Source organism: Pristiophorus japonicus, chromosome 13 (assembly GCF_044704955.1).
Source record: "Pristiophorus japonicus isolate sPriJap1 chromosome 13, sPriJap1.hap1, whole genome shotgun sequence".
Lineage (NCBI taxonomy): Eukaryota > Metazoa > Chordata > Chondrichthyes > Pristiophoridae > Pristiophorus > Pristiophorus japonicus.
Window position 1 is genome coordinate 71,623,313 of NC_091989.1, and position 21,652 is coordinate 71,644,964.

The following is a 21,652-nucleotide window of genomic DNA, read 5'->3' on the forward strand; positions in this document are numbered from 1 at the left end:
CCCTCCCCCTCCACTACTCTCCGCTCCCCTCTCCTCCCCTACTCTGCCCTAATCTCCCCCTCCCCTCCGCTACTTACTCCTCCCCTCCCCTATTCTCGCCTCCCCTCCCCCTACTCCCCCTACTCTCCCCCCCTCCCATCCTCTCCTCCCCCCTCCCATCCTCTCCTCCCCCCCACTCACCCTCTCCTCCCCCCTTCCTCCTGCTCCTGCTCCTGCTCCCCTCCCTTCCTCTCCCTTCCTCTTCCATACACAAACACACACAGAGGTCGCTTTCCAAGAACTTTCCAAGATTTCAGTCACGTGTAGCCCCTGGCAGCCTGCCAGCCCTTAAAGTAAGGCGGTCCGAGCTCTGTGTCGCATGTCTCCCTGAACACAGCCCATGCCCCCCAGGGTAGGACCGAGACCTCCCGCGGGACACAGTAACACACTGGTGTTGTCTCCGGATCGCCCCGGGGGCTGACAGTGCCCAGGCCAGCACTCCCATTCGCGGCGGTAGGCAGTCTCGCTTTAAGGTGCGAGCGGTTATATAAAGCCCGCATTGCGATGTGTTTCCAAGAATCTCTCGATGGTGAAGATTGCGAAACAAATCTGTACTTCGCTTTCAATAAGTGCACAAAAGCAAAATGGAGCGAGTTTTAATGACGGGAGGTGACGGCGGAGGAAGTGTCGAATACTCCGGGGTTTGGCGAGAGTTCGGAGCAGGGAGGGGAAGTTCATGTCCAGGCTCAGGTCCCAACCCGTCCAACATCATGTTCCTCATAGAATTCGGGGCAAGTTGGTAGCCTCTGACCGGCTTTTATATGTATTCTCTATATATATATATATATATATGTGTGTGTGTGTGTGTAGATTATATATGTGTATGTTACACACATGAACACACACACACATATATATATATATATTCCTACGCATACACATATATATATATGAATATATCCATACACACACACACACACATATATATATATAAAGGCGATGATCACAATTCCTTGTTTGTTAGTGTGGGATATTGAAAGTCAGTACAGGCTGGGACCACCGAGTGTTGAATATGGAAGTTTTCGAAGTTGTCAAGGTATCAATAACCAGTCCCAAATCAAACACCTCAATCGACTTTTATCCGTCACAGAAACAGTGCGGGTATTGCACTATGTGTAAGGGAGTGCTCTGGACTGTATAACTGCGAGAGGACAGGATTGTGTTTAGAGAATTAAGCGCTAAGTGTTTGAGTCAGTACAATGGTCTTGGTTTGAGGAGATAAGCCGAGGGTATCCACCTGAGTGTCTGTGAGAAACGAGAGAGCGGCTTTATTTGAGCTGTGTGAAAGTTAGTTTCACAATTCGGACAAACCAACTGCCTCGCCCTTCTCAGCTTGAACTCTGGTTGCTGCGGCTCGGCTGGAGGAGTTTGAGGGCTCCGACCCTTTTACACATTCCCAACAGCTGGGCTCCGGGAACACGGCGCGACCTCGGCCCAAACCGAGAGACCGCCGCCCCTGTGACAGCAGCACTCCAGCTTGGGCAGAGGGCTTGTTTTAGTTGTTGATTTTAGAGGGAGCGGCTTGTCCCTAAGCTGTGTGTTTAACACGGGCCTGTTAGAGCCTCACTTGTCCCAGTCCAGTACTGATTCTATCCCAAGTTAGCAAGGTGAATGTAGCCCCGCAGCCCAATTATATTCTCACCCTTTACCCGCCGGGATTCGGAGCGAATCATTTATTGTGGAAAATTGGAACACAAGTGGAGAGTTTGAATACGGTCTTGGGCGTTGAAATCACTGGGCGTTCATAGTCGGGGGTTTGCAGACATACAGTGGGAATAAAGTATTGCTTACCTGACCAGGGCGCTGGGCTCGGGATTTCAGATTTAAGCAGTTATTGCCCAGCGGGTGGGTTGAGCGATCAGACAAAGTAAAAACCAGTGAGTTCAAAATCGGCGAGACTGGCGTGTGTGTCGGTCTGGGGGATGGCAACACCTTCGCGGCGGAGCACAGCTGGGTGTGCACAATGATTTCGAAAGTACTTTTGGTGAAGACTTTTAGCCGAATAAATGGATTACAAATATTGTTTCTAATCAGGGCAATACAGCTTGTGTGGGACACGATGTGTGGGGGAGTTTGGTCTCAGGCTCAGCATCGTTGCAGTTTTAAAACACTGGATGGGAACAAACGCAATACTTAAATAATGAGAAATATAGATCGCTGAACAGGTACTGGGGAAAGACCGTTCATCACACGTGGGTTATCTGCTGTAAGAGTTCAGTGGTTATCAGTGATTATTTTCAGTAATTATTATCTGATTATTTTCAGTGATTATTTTCAGTAATTATTATCTGATTATTTTCAGTGATTATTTTCAGTAATTATTATCTGATTACTTTCAGTAATTATTATCAGTAATTATTATCAGTAATTATTATCTAATTATTTTCAGTGATTATTTTCAGTAATTATTTTCAGTAATTATTATCTAATTATTTTCAGTTATTATTTTCAGTAATTATTTTCAGTAATTATTATCTAATTATTTTCAGTAATTATTTTCAGTAAGTATTATCTAATTATTTTCAGTAATTATTTTCAGTAATTATTTTCAACAATTATTATCTGTGATTATTTTCAGTGATTATTTTCAGTGCCATTTCCCAGAGTAAGCTCGTTTCTTTAAAAAAAAAACTAAAAGTCATTTTTCCCCTTTGGTATTTATAAATCGGTCTGAGGAATGGTTCTAAATTCGGATACTTTCCCCACGTTGGGTTCTCTCAGCCTTCACTCTGTAAAAACAGTCAGAGCCGTTTTGAGGCGTTGTTTTGTACGAGTTGTGCCCAGTAATAGTTTCAAAAAGCTTAGTTTCCTTTGAATAAAGAGAGTGATTTCAAGAAACGGGACAGAGGAGGTTTGATGATAGGACAGTGCCCCTTCCTGTACATTCATGGAGCTCCACGAGTTCTACTGAAGGCGGCTGAATCCCGTGTATATAAAGTTGATGTAAAGTGGGAGAGGGAGTGACTGCCTGTACTAGATTACAAAGGATATACAGGGATGTGACTACATCTGATCCTCTTGCACATCCAGGTCAATCTGAAGCCCAGAGAGCATTTCATTAGATTGTTGCTGGAATACGATCTGTTGTTAAATATTATACCGCGGGTTGGTTATTACTGAATTTTTACAGTCACTTCTTGAGCAAAGTGTAATGGCAGTGATGCTGATTTAAATCAGTTAATGTTATACTGCTGTCTAGCATTATACGATAAGAGCTATTTGAATACTCAGAGGCCCCTAAAAGCAAATATGGAGATTGCAGATTGCAGCTAAATTAAGCCAATACGGTCGTAATAATTAAATGAAAAACGTTCAGAAGTTCAGAATTATAAAGGAGCACTGTTTAGTGTTGCACTTAAAAAATATAACCCAACCTGGAAACTTAATGGTTTTACATAAACCATTATATACACCTATACTGCGTCCCCTCTATCATGTAACACCTTCTATCGTGTTTCGGTAATTGGAGTTGTTTTCTGCAGTAGTCCCATGACCAATTGGAATGGGTTGAGACATTCCATATTTCTAGCGGTCGGATCTTTCCAGGCTGTAACAGGCAGAGGAAATCTTTAGCCCAACAGTCTGGGCGGTATCTGACCACAAGCTCTTGAGATAAGAAGCTGGCATCTAATACACAGCACCACCACAGTCTGTTTTCAAAGTGACTGAAGCCTCCCTACTTGAGATGGCCAGAATTTAGATAACTAAATCAGAAATGTCACACTCGAAGGCATTGAACTTTCGGCTCACAGCTGCCGCGCACACCAAGCAGGTGTCAAAATGTGGTATTTTTGTGTACTAGCTTTAATCAAGTCATCGTAAACTTTTCCCAATCTCCTAAAATTGACTCTGAGGGTAAACGAGTGTGATACGTTGAGAGGGCGGAGGGAGGATCTGGTGAAAATAACATAAGTCTGAAGATAAACGATGAATTAAACTGCCTGTACAGCAATGTACAGAACATTCAAAATAAAACGGGGAACTCCAGGCAATAATCCTCAGCGAGGAACCAGATGTAGTAGGAATAACTGAAACATGGATACATAAAGACAGGACTGGCAACTAAATATTGCAGGTTATAGAAACATAGAAAATAGGTGCAGGAGCAGGCCATTCGGCCCTTCGACCCTGCTCCACCATTCAATAAGATCATGGCTGATCATGCAACTTCAGTACCCCATTCCTGCTTTCTCTCCATATCCCTTAATCTCTTTAGCCGTAAGGGCCACATCTAACTTCCTTTTGAATATATCCAACGAACTGGCCCCAACAACTTTCTGTGGTAGAGAATTCCACAGGTTCACAATTCTCTGAGTGAAGAAGTTTCTCCTCATCTCGTTTCTAAATGGCATACCCCTTATCCTTAGACTGTGACCCCTGGTTCTGGACTTCCCCAACATCGGGAACATTCTTCCTGCATCTAACCTGTCCAATCAAAAACCACGTTCCATCTAGTTCGCCTTCGACCATCCTGGGAGTCACCTGGTACAACAATGGAGTTGTTGACCAATCACAGTGATCAATCTCCATCAATGAGTCTACAACAGATCCAGACACGAGGTGAGGAAAACCCCCAGTGGGGGAAAGTTTTGGGAACCACAGGTTCACAGTCACCCGTTCCTCCCAAGCTCGCTACACTCACCACACGTCATGTCTCAAACTGCTCATATACTGTATCCCCAAAATATTATTTTTTTAAAGAAATCTATCTAATTTGCATTTGAATGAGTCAGTGCAAACAGTTTCCACCGTCTCCCTAGGGAATCTGTTCCCAGGCCGAATGGCCCTCCCGCTCCCAAACTTCAACTGGCAATGAGAACGGGGGGTGGGGTGCAGTCCTTTCGGCCTGGGATTGCAGCGGGTCCAGCAGGTGGGGAGCAGTCCTTTTGGCCCGGAAATCATCTTCCTTTGCTCCAAAAATAGTTCCCTGTGGGAAAAAAAGCAATAAGAATTTGTCGATGCAGACAGCAACGGCTGACTGCAGCGCAGGCAGGTACAGCAGGAGCAGCGAGGTCGGGGTGAAGGAGCGGCAAGAGTTCGTAGAGGGAGGTGATCGGGGCCCAGAAGAGGCGAGGGCCCAGGGGCAGCACGGGCCAGCCCACACTGCAATATGTGTGCACACTAGGTCCATGCAGCAGAGCTGGTCTCCGGTCATCTTGGTTAATCCTCGCCACTGGACTAAGACCTAGCTCTGTCAAGCTCGTGTGGCGGTTGGTGTGCAACGGTCACCACACGTTAAAAAAATCCACGCACAGGCATCTTCCACCCTTCAGGATGTAGTTCGGGACCTGGAATATTATTGAAACACCTGTGAACTCATCCCTTTTTGGCGTGGAAGCAAGTTATCCTCATTTCGAGGGATTGCCTATGATGATGATGATGAGGGAATTTGTTCCATAAGTTGACCACCCGCTCACTGAATATTGTTTCCGCAGATAGGTTTAGATGTCTTGCAGCACTTGTCAGTGTGTAAAAACTTTCTTCGTGTGTGCCAGGTGTCGTGAAATCATAAACCCATTCTTTATAAATGCAGTTATGATTCTGTTAGCCCCAAGGGTAGATTTTACCAGCCAAGGTTCCCTGCAAGGACCCCTGCTCACCAGCAATGCAGATCTGGCAATTGGGCACAGAGATCTCCCTGCCTGATTCACGGTGCACCCGATGAATCAAAAAATCTATTCTCATTTCAAAAACATAATTTACTCATTTATAACTTTTTAAAACAGGTGGCTTGATTGGTGTATTGATGAACGAATAAAATTCAGGTAAAAGGAATGTTTTTCTTTGTGTACAGTAGAAAATGTAAAAGCTCTTTTCACTTTCGGGCTTACAGTGGGGTCAATCCTCACTTGCTTGGCCTGGCGTTAATGGGATGGTAATGGCCTCAAAATGGGGTCGGTGGCCTGACTGGCCCGTTAACACTGGCTCTGCGGCCGGCTCCATTTTGAAAGGGGCCGCCTGTTTCAGGCGATAGACCCCCTTTTTAATAGAGAAATAGTGGGTGCTATAACACAAGCAGAACCCCGACCCCTGTTGTAGGTCAGAACTGGTCAGAGTTTGCGCCATGCCCACTCCGACCTGCTCCGCAGGCAATGGAACCGAAGAGGCCCGGCCAAAGGTAAGTGTCGAATTATATTTGTGTGCCCCAAGGGAAGCAGGATGCTCTGGGGCTCACAAAAATAATCAGGCTCGCTGCCACCCCTCCCGCCCTGCACGACCGCGACACTCTCCCCACCACCCCTGGCACCTGTCCTTGCTGTCAGTAGCCCCTGCCCATGAGGCCCCTAACCGGCTGCTGTAACAGGACGCCTGCCTCATTTAAATGAGGCTGGGGCCTCAAAATCGTGAGGGGCACCTTCGCACTGGAACAAGCGGCCGCCCAAAAATCAAAATGGACCCCTGAGAGTCAACCAGCTGCATACTTTTATGTTCGCTCCATGATCTACTGCTAACGGTGCCAGCATTTGAACTCCAGATGGTTGGTGGATTCCAATAGTTAAAACACCATTGCAACAATGACACTTTCATGAATATTTTTCATGTTCCAGGAAAATTATATTGCATCACATTCTAATTACAGGAACTATTTTTCTTTGAAAATGTATTTGGAGGCAGTGTTCAAAGTACGAATATTTTAAACCCACATCACACAACACCAGACTGGTTAATACTCATGCGGCATCCAGCTGGAAGGACTGAGGCACAAAGGAATATAGCGAGCATATTAAAGAGAAATGACTATCAAAATGATACATTGCTGTACTGAACAGTGTATGCATCCTTATCAGAGTGTCACTGATTTGAATAGGCAAATCCAGCTCATTGTAGCTGCTTGTAAATTCCTGGCTCTAGGTCAGAAAAACCCATTGTAAAAGTAGTACTGTCCAATTATATACATGTTTTCAAATCATTAGTTAAAGTGTGCCTTTGAGCAAACCTCCGTGTATAATAAATGTCTTAAGTCTTGTATCTACCATGCCTCCAAATCCAAATTTCACACTTCAAAGTGTCACATTTTGTCACAGATGCTAAATAAAAAACTTTTAAAAAAAAAGAACAATGGAAAACTTCTCATTTTACAATGGGTTTTTCTGACCTGGAGCCAGGAATTTACAAGCAACTACAATGAGCTGGATTTGCCTATTCAAATCAGTCTACAGCGAGTAGTTGAGAGAAGCCTTTTAGGGATAGGTCAGAATATAAGTGTCATATATGAATGCTTGGGTTTACTAGCCACCAGGTGGCGCCACTGTCGGAGATCATTGGGCTGTGCGCACATGTGTGCGGCCCAGGTATAAAAGGCCAGCCATCTTGTAATGTAATCACTTTTGGTCCTAATAAAGTAGAGCCAGGTTTGTACCTGTTCGGAGTTTACAGTATTCAGTCTATTAAGTTATTACATACACAACAATAAGAATATAATAAATAGGAGCTGGAGTAGGCCATTTGACCCCTCGAGCCTGCTCCACCATTCAATAAGATCATGGCTGATCTGATCTTGGCAACTCCACTTCTCCGCCCGCTCCCCATAACCCTTGACTCCCTTATCCTTCAAACATGAGGGTCAGCTAAACTTAACAATTGTCCTCAAGGCCTGAGATCACCCATGTGCAATGCTGTTATTTTCTATGCAGAATTCCAGCACTGGGCCTCAAGACTGGGGACAACTGCCCCAGTGGTTCACTAGAATGGAACTTTATGTCATAGATCAGAGATATCAAGCATGTAAGTGAAAGACAGCACAATACTATGTGAAGTAAACGTTTGGCTGGGAAGATACTCGTGTATGAACATAGAGGAGGGCCACAAGATTAATTCCCATTCTGAATTATCTTAGTTAATAGATTGTAGAAATAGAATCATAGAAAAATTATGACACAGGAGGCCATTCAGCCCATTGTATCCGTGTCGGTCGAAAAAGAGCTATCCAGCCTAATCTCACCTTGCAGCTCTTGATCCGTAGCCCTGTAGATTACAGCTCTTTAAGTACACATCCAAGTAGTTTTTAAATGTGATGAGAGTTTCTGCCTCTACCACCCTTTCAGGCAGTGAGTTCCAGACCCCCACCACCCTCTGGGTGAAGAAATGTTCCCTCATCTCCCCTCTAATCCTTCTGCCAATTACTTTAAATTTATGCCCCCTGGTTATTGACCCCTCTGCTAAGGGAAACAGGTCCTTCCTATCCATTCTATCTAGGCCCCTCATAATTTTATACACCTCAATTAAATCTCCCCTCAGCCTCCTCTGTTCCGAGGAAAACAATCCCAGTCAATCCAATCTTTCCTCATTGCTAAAGTTTTCCAGTCCTGGCAATATCCTCATAAATCTCCTCTGCACCCTTCTAGTGCAATCACATCCTTCCTGTAATGTGGTGACCAGAACTGCACAGGCTAGATAGGCTCGAAGGCTCTACACTTTGGAGAAGTATTGAATTGGAGCTGATTTGATCAAGGTTTATAAGATGATGCAGAGAATTGATTGTGTTTGGGTAGACAGTTTCTTTCCACTAACTAGGTTATGGAGGACTAGGGGACCACAATCTCAAGTTACGTAAGGCCAGAACTAGGTTAGATGTTAGGAGGTAGTTCTTTTCCCAGGGGATAGTGGGCCGGTGGTACAGGCTGTGGGCCTATGTCAAGAATGTTAATTTACTGAATTGTTGCAAGCGAGAGCCGGACTTGTTTAAGGCTGGGGCGGAGATCACCTTTACAAGAGGGAGGTATCTGGTAACATTAATCAGGGCCAGGGTGGTCTCCAGGAATAGTTTTGATCATCTAATGAGATCGACGAGGAATTTTCTAGATTTTTTTTCCCTAATTGGCCTGGGTTTTAATCACCTCTCCCAGGAAACCACATGTACGGATAGAGGAGTGTATGTATTGCGATGCATCGCAGTTGTGTGGGACAGGCTCAATGGACCAGTGGATCTTATCCTGTCCATCACCATTGGTGTGTTAGTAATGCTCAACAGGAGGTCATTTTCACCTTCACCGCTTGGCAGAGCGGATCACCCAGCCATTATTGAACCTGCTCAATGTTCATTCTTATAACAGTCAATGGTGTGTAAATAGGGTGGGTTCTACAACAGATGGCCAATACACTGCGCCAGGTTCATCATCATCATAGGCAGTCCCTCGAAATCGAGGAAGACTTGCTTCCACTCTAAAATGAGTCCTTAGGTGACTGTACAGTCCAATACGGGTCACAGGTGGGACAGACAGTCGTTGAGGGAAGGGGTGGGTGGGACTGGTTTGCTGCACGCTCTTTCCGCTGCCTGCGCTTGATTTCTGCATGCTCTCGGCGATGAGACTCGAGATGCTCACCGCCCTCCCAGATGCTCTTCCTCCACTTAGGGCGGTCTTTGGCCAGGGACTCCCAGGTGTCGGTGGGAATGTTGCACTTTATCAAGGGGGCTTTGAGGGTGTCTTTGAAATGTTTCCTCTGCCCACCTTGGGCTCGCTTGCTGTGTAGGAGTTCCGAGTGGAGCGCTTGCTTTGGGTGTCTTGTGTCAGGCATGCGAACAATGTGGCCTGCCCAACAAAGCTGGTCGAGTGTGGTCAGTGCTTCAATGCTGGGGATGTTGGCCTGGACGAGGAGGCTTACGTTGGCGCATCTATCCTCCCAGGGGATTTGCAGAATCTTGCATCAGGCAGCAATGCTGAAAATTACCCCCAATCTGTTCGTCAGACCCTCCTTCCTCCACTACTTAAGTTGGGCATTCAATTAAGAGAAATGGGTTAATGCCTCAGTAAACTATCACAGGAAGGAATTTCAGATGAATGGGTTAAGCCATGCTAGAATCCATGATGTAATTTCAGGGCCAAAGACTGATTCAAACTGATTGAAATTACTTGATACTGAGGGGACAAAATTGCCCCTTCCCTTAAGGCCTGTTACTGCCGGAAGTCGGCGGCCACGCTGCAGAGTGGAATGGCTGGCAATTTTTCGTGGAATGCCCACCATTTTTTAAAATTCCGCTCCTGCGGTATCCCGGCAGTGACCCACCCACCCCACCCACTGTCCCGTTGCTGCCGATCCGTTCTAATTGTGTCATCGGTGCGTGCACCACCGATGTTCCCCCCCGATCGCGAAAGTCCACCGAGAAAATCTTGCTCCCGGCATTCGGTGCCACCGGCAGCTTCTCCTGCCGGTGCACTGTGTTTGCAGTGCTTCTAAAATGGTGGTGCAGTTGTCATTAAAGGGGAGGGCGCACTGCCGCGGCCGCCATCTTATTTTTTTTGTCGGCCGACTGCCATGTCGGGCTGACAATTACGCCCCCCGGGATCGGCCAGGATCGGCACCCTCTCTTGGGTGCCAGGCCGCTGGCCCAGCCGAAACCCTCCCCGGTGGCCCAGTGGACCGAACTTAAAGCATCGCAGAGCTCACAGGGGCCCTCCCCTTTAAGTGAAGGGGAGAGATGTGGTGACGCGCCAGTGTGATGACATCATCAGCACTACGCTGATGAGTGACAACGGCGGACACTCCGCCCGCCCCCAACTTCCGCCCCTCTAGTGTGCGAACTTCCGCTTACCACCGCACTTCCGCCCCCGTTATGACCGACTTCCAGCCCGCTGGGAAAAAAAGGCCAAAGAGCGGAATTTCGCTCAAGAGGCCACTGCGGCGGTAAAAACAGCTCAAACAGGGCAGGTGCACCGTGTTTACTGCAGGGAACAATTTCGGCCCCTTAACCTCTGAAAATAGGTATTCATTAGCCAGTTAGGATCTAAGGGGAAGATAATATTTTGATGAATGATGCGAGAATAGTTGGTTTCCCTGAAATGAAATCGGTGAGCGGGCCTCTTTGTAATCTGATTTCTGAGAAAGCAATCTTGTTGGTGCTTTAGAAAATAGAAACATAGAAACATAGAAAATAGGTGCAGGAGTAGGCCATTCAGCCCTTCTAGCCTGCACCACCATTCAATGAGTTCATGGCTGAACATGCAACTTCAGTACCCCATTCCTGCTTTCTCGCCATACCCCTTGATCCCCCTAGTAGTAAGGACTTCATCTAACACCCTTTTGAATATATTTAGTGAATTGGCCTCAACAACTTTCTGTGGTAGAGAATTCCACAGGTTCACCACTCTCTGGGTGAAGAAGTTTCTCCTCATCTCAGTCCTAAATGGCTTACCCCTTATCCTTAGACTGTGACCCCTGGTTCTGGACTTCCCCAACATTGGGAACATTCTTCCTGCATCTAACCTGTCTAAACCCGTCAGAATTTTAAACGTTTCTATGAGGTCCCCTCTCATTCTTCTGAACTCCAGTGAATACAAGCCCAGTTGATCCAGTCTTTCTTGATAGGTCAGTCCCACCATCTTGGGAATCAGTCTGGTGAATCTTCGCTGCACTCCCTCAATAGCAAGAATGTCCTTCCTCAAGTTAGGAGACCAAAACTGTACACAATACTCCAGGTGTGGCCTCACCAAGGCCCTGTACAACTGTAGCAACACCTCCCTGCCCCTGTACTCAAATCCCCTCGCTATGAAGGCCAACATGCCATTTGCTTTCTTAACTGCCTGCTGTACCTGCATGCCAACCTTCAATGACTGATGTACTTTGTTAGGAAGAAAAACAGTAACGCTCCCTTTCCATTAAAGAAGACATTTCTCCAAAGGAATTTCATCAGTTTGATGAGGGCTGTAATCAGATAAAGTCAGAGGTGGGTTGGGGGGGATATAAAATTAGTCTTGAGCGCAAAATGGGTGACAGTGAATCAGCTTTTGCAGTCGACTCAGTTTCCTGTTCCCTCAACGGAGATGAAAATCGGGTGAAGTGTAAAGCGGGCTGTCGATTGGCGATCGACTGTTGTGTGCCACCGCCCAGGATGAGTTTATACCCCATGGGGTTTTACAATTCACCGCTCAACACTTCCTGCCCAGTAAGTACCATGACTGGAAAGAGAATCATGGGCTGGCAAGCACACATATAGGAAACCCCAACCATAGTTCTGCAGTTCACATTGGAGCTAAGGAGTGAAGGATGACTGCTGAATGTCTGGAAACTAGAGCAACCAAGCAGGAGGGAGAGACGTGGAATAATCAAGAGCAAAGGAAGTCATGTTATCGATCATATTGCTATAATTTAATTGACAGTTTATACCACAACCTGAGATATAAATCCTGATGCAGGCCGAGCCAATCCTGAGTACTAGCTGGAGATAATTAAGTAGTGTAAGGCGCATATTGTTAGCAGATGTAATGATGTGATATTGTACCTTTGACACAAGCTGATCAGAAGATCCACTGAATAATAAACATATAGCCTGATTAATCAAATAACAAAAAATTTTATCATATATGAAACCTAGTATCTTTCTGATTTCAGTTTGATTTCAAGAAAGAAGGAACTTGTATTTATATAGCACCTTTCACAACCCAAAGCCAGTTAAGTACTTTTGAAGTGTAGCCACTGTTGTAAGGTGGGAAAACACAGCAGCCAATTTGAGCAAAGCAAGGTCCCACAGGCAGCAATGAAATAAATGACCACAGCATCTGTTTTTAGGTGTTGGTTGAGGGATAAATATTAGCGAGGACACTAGGAAGAACTCCCCATCACTTTGAATAATGCTGTGGGATCTTTTACGACCATCTGAGAAAGCAGACAGGGCCTCGGATCAATGGCTCATCGTAAAGGTGGCACCTCCAACACTGAAGCACTCCCTCAGTAGTGTCAACTGTAGCTCAGTGGGTAGCACTCTCACCTCTGAGTCAGAGGTTGTAGGTTCAGGACCCACTCCAGGGACCTGGGCACAAAATCTAGGTTGATACTCCAGTGCAGTACTGAGGAAGTGCTGCATTGTCGGAGGTGCTGTCCTTCAGATGAAACATTAAACTAAGATCCTGTCTGCCTTCTCAGGTTGTCATGTATCTCACACTACTGTATATGACTGTATCTTACCATGCTATACATGATTGTAACTAGATATGACCTGTAACTTCAAGCATACTTTACCACCAGGGGTGCACTTGCAGGAGACACTGCATACCTGTCCCACACAGGTATATAAAGGAGGTCTCAGGCAAGTGCGGCATTCGAGAGCTGTGAAATAAAGATGCAGGTCCAGAGTGACCTTGACTTCAGCATGTGCCTTGTATAAGTCTGTACTGCAGGGTCAGGACTTTACAGTAGCGACGAGTTATGGGATCACAGAATCCACAGAATGGCTACCAACGGCTCAGATGAGAAATACAATGCTGGAGACAATTGGGAGGACTTTATAGAAAGGCTCCAGCAAAGCTTTGTAACCAAAGCTGGTTGGGTGACGATAAGGCAGACAAGAGAAGAGCCCATCTCTTGACCAGCTGTGGCTCGAAAACATACGCCTTAATGAAGGACCTGCTGGTACCCGAGAAACCAGCAAGCGAGTCGTTTGAGGAGTTGAGCACACTGGTGAGAGACCACCTGAAGCCAGCGAGCAGCCTACACATGGCCAGACACAGGTTCTACAACCACAGACGCTGTGTGGGGCAGAGCATACCCGACTTTGTGGTGGAACTTCGGAGGCTGGCTAGTTTATGTGAGTTCTCCGATTAACTAAGGAGAGAAGTACTGAGAGACTTTTTTATTGAAGGAATAGGCTACGCATATTCCGAAAGCTTATAGAGATCAAGAACTTGACCCTAGAGGCAGCAGCACTGGTCGCACAGACATTCTTGGCAGGAGAAGAAGAAACGAGGTTGATCGACACTGCGGGTACAACAACTAACGAAACATCGGAACAAGGGGTTCACAGCATGAAACAAGCCGCTACCCCTACACACAGACAAAGGCAGGATAGCAGGCTTTCAACAGCAGGCAGTGGCACCAGAAGCCATCAAGGGCCACATGAACGGCCGTTCACACCTCATCAACCCACAATGCGAGCAATCAACTACAAACTGAGAGAAGCTCAAGGGAGATCAGCCAGATGCAGCTCATCCCTTCGGAAACAATGGAAGCGGTCTGTGCTGGAGATGTGGGGGAAGGTACTCAACAAGGGGGTGTCGATTTCAGCATGCTGTTTGCAGAAACTGTAATTATACAGGGCATCTGGCTCGCATGTGCAGAAAAACAGCAGCTCGGCTGGTATACGAATCGGAAGGGTCAGAAAGCGGACCAGAAGACGGTGGGGTCAGTGCCCGGGACACCGAGGTACAGCGGGTCAACACGATCAATGTCCACTGTTCTTACAACAAGACGCCCCCAATAATGATGAAGGTCCTATTCAACGGGATACCCGTCAACATGGAACTGGACACGGGAGCTAGTCAATCTCTCATGAATGTCCAACAATTTGAACAGCTGTGGCTGCACAAAAGCAACAGACCAAAACTCACAAGGATCGACACCAAACTAAGGATCTATACCAAAGAAATCGTTACAGTCCTTGGCAGCGCCATGCTCTCAGTCACACACAAAGGGACAGTGAACCGACTTCCCCTGTGGATTGTCCCCGGAGATCTCCCAGCACTGTTGGGGAGAAGCTGGCTGGCAAAACTAAATTGGAAATGGGATGATGTTCACGCCATGTCGTCAGAGGAACGGACCTCCTGCTCAACAGTTCTAAGTCGTTTTGAACATCTCTTTCAGCCAGGTGTGGGCACCTTCAAAGGCGCTAAAGTTAAAATCTACACCACACAGGATGCCAGACTGGTCCATCACAAGGCTAGAGCTGTGCCTTATGTGATGAGGGAAAAGATTGAACACGAACTGGATCGGCTTCTGCGGGAAGGCATTATCTCACCCGTGGAATTTAGCGACTGGGCAAGTCCCATCGTCCCCGTCATGAAGCCTGATGGATCCGTACGAATCTGTGGGGATTACAAGTCTACCATAAACAGAGTCTCCCTACAGGACCAATACCCGCTTCCCAGAGTGGAGGACCTATTTGCCATGTTGGCTGGAGGAAAACTTTTCTCGAAACTAGATCTCACATCTGCGTATATGACGCAAGAACTGACCGAAGAGTCTCAGCTACTCACCACCATCAACACACATCGAGGCCTTTTTATGTACAATCGATGCCCATTCGGCATCAGGTCGGCAGCTGCTATATTCCAGCGCAACATGGAGAGTCTGCTCAAGTCCATCCCGGGGACGGTTGTGTTTCAAGATGACATACTCATCACGGGCAGGGACACCGACTCCCATCTCCGTAATTTGGAGTAAGTACTAAGTCAATTGGATCGGTTAGGCCTAAGAGTTTAGAAATCCAAGTTACTGTTTCTCGCGCTCGAGGTTGAATTTTTGGGCAGAAGGATTGCCACTGATGGAATCCACCCAACAGAATCCAAAACCGAAGCAATTTGTCTGGCACCCAGGCCCCGGAATGTCTCGGAACTGCGCGCCTTTCTCGGGCTACTCAATTACTTTGGGAACTTTATGCAGAACTTGAGCTTCTCCACGTGCTACTCAGAAAGGGGTGCGATTGGTTTTGGGGGGACGCCCAAGAACGCGCCTTCAATAAGGCACGCAACCTTCTATGTGCCAACAGTGTTTTAGCTTTTTTTGACCCAGGTAAAAAGCTAGTTCTTACATGTAATGCATCAGCGTACGGGGTCGGGTGCGTTTTACAGCATGTCAATGATGCGGGCAAATTGCAACTCATCGCTTATGCCTCCAGGTCACTTTCGCGGGCGGAGCGCGGGTACGGTATGGTAGAGAAGGAGGCGCTCGCGTGCTTGTATGGTGTCAAAAAGATGCACCAATACCTTTTCGGGGCCAAGTTCGCGTTAGAAACTGACCACAAGCCCCTCACGTCCCTGCTATTCGAGTGCAAGGCAATAAACGCCAACGCCTCACTGCGCATTCAGCGGTGGGCACTCATGCTGGCGTCTTACACAATAAGGCACAGACCAGGCACAGACAACTGTGCCGATGCGTTTAGCAGGCTGCCCCTGGCAACCACGGAAGGGTCCGACGAACAGGACTGTGAGATGGTCATGGCAATCAATGCCTTTGAATCCACAGGTTCGCCCATGATGGCTCGCCAAATCAGAGCCTGGATGACCAGCAACCCCACGTTATCCTTAGTCAAAAGATGTGTTTTAACTGGTGACTGGGCAGAGGCCTGCGATGCCTGCCCTGAGGAGATCAAACCTTTCCATAGGCGCATGCATGAACTATCACTACAGGCAGACTGCCTGATGTGGGGCAGCCGAGTAGTTATCCCCTTGCGAGGCAGAGAGGCGTTTGTCCGGGAGCTCCCGGGGATCATTCTCATGAAGGCCATAGCCAGATCCCACGTCTGGTGGCCTGGCATTGACGCGGACTTGGAGCTCTGCATCCGGCGGTGCACCATTTGTGCCCAAATCAGTAATGCCCCCAGGGAGGCCCCCCCTAAGCCCCTGGTCCTGGCCCACCAAACCGTGGTCGCGGGTGCATGTAGACTATGCGGGCCCATTCATGGGCAAAATGTTCCTCGTAGTCGTTGATGCATTTTCAAAGTGGATCGAGTGCACCATTTTAAACTCGAGCACCACCTCCACCACTGTGGAGAGCCTCAGAACCATGTTTGCACGGAATTTCTGACATATTGATCAGTGATAATGGTCCGTGCTTCACCAGCGCAGAATTTCAAGATTTCATAGTTGACCACGACATAAATCACGTTAAGACGGCACCGTTCAAGCCGGCCTCCAATGGCCAGGCGGAGTGAGCAGTGCAAATCGTTAAACAAGGCATGCTAAAAATCCAAGGTCCCACACTGCTAAGCCGCCTATCGTGACTGCTGCTGGCATCCAGATCTCGTCCGCATTCGTTGACTGGGGTTCCCCCCACGCAACTATTGATGAAATGGACCTTAAAGACTAGGCTCTCGTTAATCCTCCCAGACATGCATGAAATTGTAGAGGCAAAGCGCCGGAAGCTAACTGAGTACCATGACTGAAATTCGAGGGGGAGGTGGAATGAGATAGGGGACAAAGTGTTTGTGCTAAACTATGGCAGGGGTCCCAAATGGCTTGCAGGGACAGTAACAGGCAAGGAAGGAAACAGGCTACTGGTTGTACAAATGGACAATGGCCAAACCTGCCAGAGGCATGTAGACCAAGTAAAAAATAGATACACCAACAACACTGCAGAACTAGAGGCAGACTGCAATGTGGAACTCACACCACACCTGGTGGACAGACAGAGGGAACAACCTGAGGAAAGGGCAGTCTCAACAGACAGCCCAGGCGAGATACCAGCAATCATACCGAAAGAAAAACAGGCACCAAGGCAAACAACTGAACCACAACTAAGACGCTCCACGCGAGAGCATAGACCACCTGAGAGACTGATTCTATAAAGACAATGAGACCTTGGGGGAAGGTGATGTCATGTATCTCACACTACTGTATATAACTGTATCTTACCATGCTATACATGACTGTAACTAGATATGACCTGTAACTACAAGCATACTTTACCACCAGGGGTGCACTTGCAGGAGACACTGCATACCTGTCCCACACAGGCATATAAAGGTCTCAGGCAAGTGCGGCACTCGAGAGCTGTGAAATAAAGGTGCAGGTCCAGAGTGACCTTGACTTCAGCATGTGCCTCGTGTAAGTCTGTACTGCAAGGTCAGGACTTTACACAGATGGATGTAAAAGATCCCCTAGCTCTATTCGTAGAAGCGCAGCCCATATTTATCCCTCAATCAGTTTAATCGAAACAGATTATCTGGTCATTATCTCATTGCTGATTGTGGGACCTTGCTGTGCGTAAATTGGCTGCTGTGTTTCCTACATTACAGCAGTAACCACACTTCAAAAGTGCTTCATTTGTTGTAAAGCAATTTGGGGCGCCCTGAAGTCGAGAAAGGCGCTATATAAATGCAAGTTCTTTCTTTCTTTCAGTACCATACTGAGATGTCAGCCTGGATTATGAGTTCAGGTCTCTGGAGTGGGGCTTGAACCCATGACTTTCTGACTTAGAAGGACGTCTGCTACCACTGATCAATGGCTGACACTTTAAACATATCGATCTCTAAGGGGCCACTCGGATATGAACTGAGGACCTCTTGATGTGCAGTCAAATACTTTGCTTTGCTGTTGTTTGTAGAATGATGCATGATGCATTGTCTGTTAACTTGATCCTATGTCTAAACTGCTTTTATCTTATTCAACCATTCTCAGCATTCTATTCGCCATTAGAAATGAGGTGGGTCAGCCTGTCCTGAGAGGTTGATCCAATAGACAGTGAGACGGTTTTACATCACGTTTCTAAAAAAAGAAAGGGAATTCCATATTAAATTTTCCTTTTTATAAATCTTTTATCGTCATTTCCTCTTGTTAAACACATTCCCAATGTCTCAAGTTCCAGCTAAAAGCAAATAGATTGTCTCTATCAGAATGCTAGAGACATGGCTACAAATTGCATGGGCCTGCAGTCGATATTCTTTCAGGCTGAACGTAACCAGTTACTCCCATAAGCAAGCCTCGAGTGATCATTTACTCCTGAATATCTAGTTAAATAATCACATTTCTGTGAATTCATCAGTGTCCATGAGACCTATCTTCTGCTCCCTGGACTCCATTCCCACAAAACCACTGACAACTTCCCTTCCTGGCTCCAATGCTAGCTGATGTTGTAGATGGTTACCTCTCATCAGCTCTCGTGTTCAGAATTGCCTTCTTTATGGAAGCCAAACAAGAATATTTCCAGTGAGATACATCTACATCATACCACTCCTCAAACAATAAAAATGATAAAAAATACATTGCTACTATTCTAGGCAATCATCATCATCTTAGGCAATCCCTTGGAATCGAGGAAGACTTGCTTCCACTCTAAACGTGAGTCCTTAGGTGGCTGAACAGTTCAATACGAGAACCACAGTCCCTGTCACAGGTGGGACAGATATTCGTTGAGGGACTGGTTTGCCGCACGCTCTTTCCGCTGCCTGCGCTTGATTTCTGCATGCTCTCAGCGATGAGACTCGAGGTGCTCAGCGCCCTCCCAGATGCTCTTCCTCCACTTAGGGCGGTCTTTGGCCAGGGACTCCCACGTGTCAGTGGGGATGTTGCACTTTTTCAGGGAGGCATTGAGGGTGTCCTTGTAACGTTTCCTCTGCCCACCTTTGGCTCGTTTGCCGTGAAGGAATTCCGAGTAGAGCGTTTGCTTTGGGAGTCTCGTGTCTGGCATGCAGACAATGAGGCAATACTCACAAGCTGGCTATCCCTAAACTAACTGCTCCTTCTCCCTCTGTTACCAGCCCTATGCAATTATACCCAGTTGTGATTCTTCTCAGTCTCTCAGAGAGAGCGAGAGTGAAAACAAATGCAGTCCTCTTCCAACTCTGTGTATCGCGGATTGATGGGCTGAGCTGTTGTTCAAAGTTACCATCAAATTAAGTGCTGTGCCCCCTTGATGTGGGGGCCTTTAGCACCAATATCTCCTGTGCAGCTGAGGCATATTGAATGAAAACTATTCTATCATAATGGTAAGAAATACCTAGAATCAAACCTTAACAAAGAATGTTGTCTCAAAGCTATTGTAACATTCTAAAGTCAGCATAGAAATATAGAAAATAGGAGCAGTAGTAGGCCATTTGGCCCTTCGAGTCTGCACTGCCATTCAATATGATCATGGCTGATCCTCTATCTCAACACCATCTTCCCGCTTTTTCCCCATACCCCTTCATGCCTTTTGTTTCTAGAAATCTATCTATCTGCCTCTTAAATATATTCAGTGATTGGCCTCCAGAGCCTTCTGTGGTAGAGAATTCCACAGGTTCACCGTCCTCTGAGTGAAAACATTTCTCCTCATCTCGATCCTAAATTTCCTACCCCATATCCCCTGAGACTGTGACCCCCTTGTTCTGGATTTCCCAGCCAGGGGAAACGGTCTGCAATGGCTGACCTGTCTGGTGTACCACACTGGGAACCCGTCTAGCAGCAGGGGGTAAATCGCCTTGGAATGCACTCAATGGATTCCAATTGTTTCCCAAAGATTTACAAGAATTGTTCCAGGGATGAGGAACTTCAGTTACATGGATAGACTGGAGAAGCTGGGGTTCTCCTTAGAGCAGAGAAGGTTGAGAGGAGATTTGATAGAGGTGTTCAAGATCATGAGGGGTCTGGACAGAGTAGATAGAGGGAAACTGTTCCCATTGGCGGAAGGGTCGAGAACCAGAGGACACAGATTTAAGGTGATTGGCAGAAGAACCAAAGGCGACATGAGGAAAACCTTTTTATGCAGTGAGTGATTAGGATCTGGAATGCGCTGCCTGAAAGGGTGGAGGCAGACTCAATTGTGGCTTTCAAAAGGGAATTGGATAAGTACCTGAAGAAAAAAAAAATTGCAGGGCTACAGGGAAAGGGCGGGGGAGTGGGACTAGCTGAAGTGCTCTTGCAGCGAGCCAGCATGGGCTTGATGGGCCGAATGGCCTCCTTCTGTGCTGTAACCATTCTATGATTCTATGATTCTAATCAACACTCTAAACAGCTCTGAGTGGTAAGTTAAAGAATGTTGTACCTTTGGCAGTTAACCCTTTGTAATGGCTATTCCAATGCTCTCCTGATGAGCATTCCATCGTCCACTCACCATAAGTTTGAGCTCATTCAAAACTCTGCTACCCATATTTTAACTTGCACCATCACATTCATCCATCACTCTTGTGCTCACTGATCTACATTGGCTCCCACTGCACGAACACCTTGAATTTAAAATTCTCATCTTTGTGTCCAAAGCCCTCAATGGCCCCATCCCTCCCTATCTCTGTAACCTTCTCCAGCCCTACAGCCCTCCGAAAACTCAGCGTTCCTCCAACTCTGGGCTCTTGTGCATCCGCCATTTCCTTCACCTGATCATTGGCGGCCATGCTTTCAGCTGTCTAGGCTCTAATCTCTGGATTCCCTCCTTAAACTGCTCCATCTCTCTCTCCTCCTTTAAGACACACCTTAAAACCTACCTATTTGACCAAGTTTTAGGTCACCTGTCCTAACGTTTCCTTCTTTGGCTCAGTGTCAATGCTTGTCTGATAATGCTCCAGTGACGAGCCTTGGAATGTTTTCTACATTAAAGACACTACAGAAATGAATGTTGTTGTTGTTGTAAACTGAATCTAACTTTTATGTCATTGTCGTAAACTAAATGCAAACTAGATTCTGTCCAGGGTGTGTAGGGAAACGTCTCAAACTGTTATAATACACCTGGCAGCAGAAATTACACTTGGACCACTTCAAATCTGCCTTTGTAATCTTAATGAAGAGAAGGACTGTTAACTTTGTGGCCTTATGTGATCCTTGTTGTTGTAGCTTTAAGTGCTGCACAGCAGCTGTGAAATTCCAAGGGAATGGTTGAGAGCTGGTGGCTTGGTGTGGTGTCTGAGAGAACAGAGAAGTAAACTGGCACATCTGTATCCAACTTCTTCAAATCTTCCGCAGTGCAACAATGTTCCCAATGTCCCATGTAGCCGTTTTGCTTCTTAACTTGTTATTACATATGAATGTTCATCACAGATAATAATTGTTGAATTTCCTAACATCTTACAACAACAACAACTTGTATTTATATAGCACCTTTAACGTAGTAAAATGTCCTAAGGCGCTTCACAGGAGTGTTAGAAGACAAAAATTTGACATCGAGCCACATAAGAAGAAATTACAGCAGATGACCAAAAGCTTAGTCAAAGAGGTAGGTT

General features: G+C 46.5%; 1 protein-coding gene across 2 annotated transcripts in view; it reads left to right on the forward strand.

Moving 5' to 3' along the window:
- Nucleotides 1-660: 660 nt before the first annotated feature.
- Nucleotides 661-21,652, forward strand: part of mrpl42 (mitochondrial ribosomal protein L42) — a 72,810-nt gene continuing 51,818 nt past the window's right edge. Inside the window, exon 1 of one of the 2 annotated variants that reach the window (XM_070897639.1) lies at nucleotides 661-770. In XM_070897639.1, the coding sequence (XP_070753740.1) occupies nucleotides 716-770 (55 nt within the window). In that variant the 5' untranslated portion in view covers nucleotides 661-715. Of the gene's footprint in view, nucleotides 771-4,517; nucleotides 4,600-21,652 lie in introns of those variants that run through there. The other variant, XM_070897637.1, reaches the window with a different exon arrangement.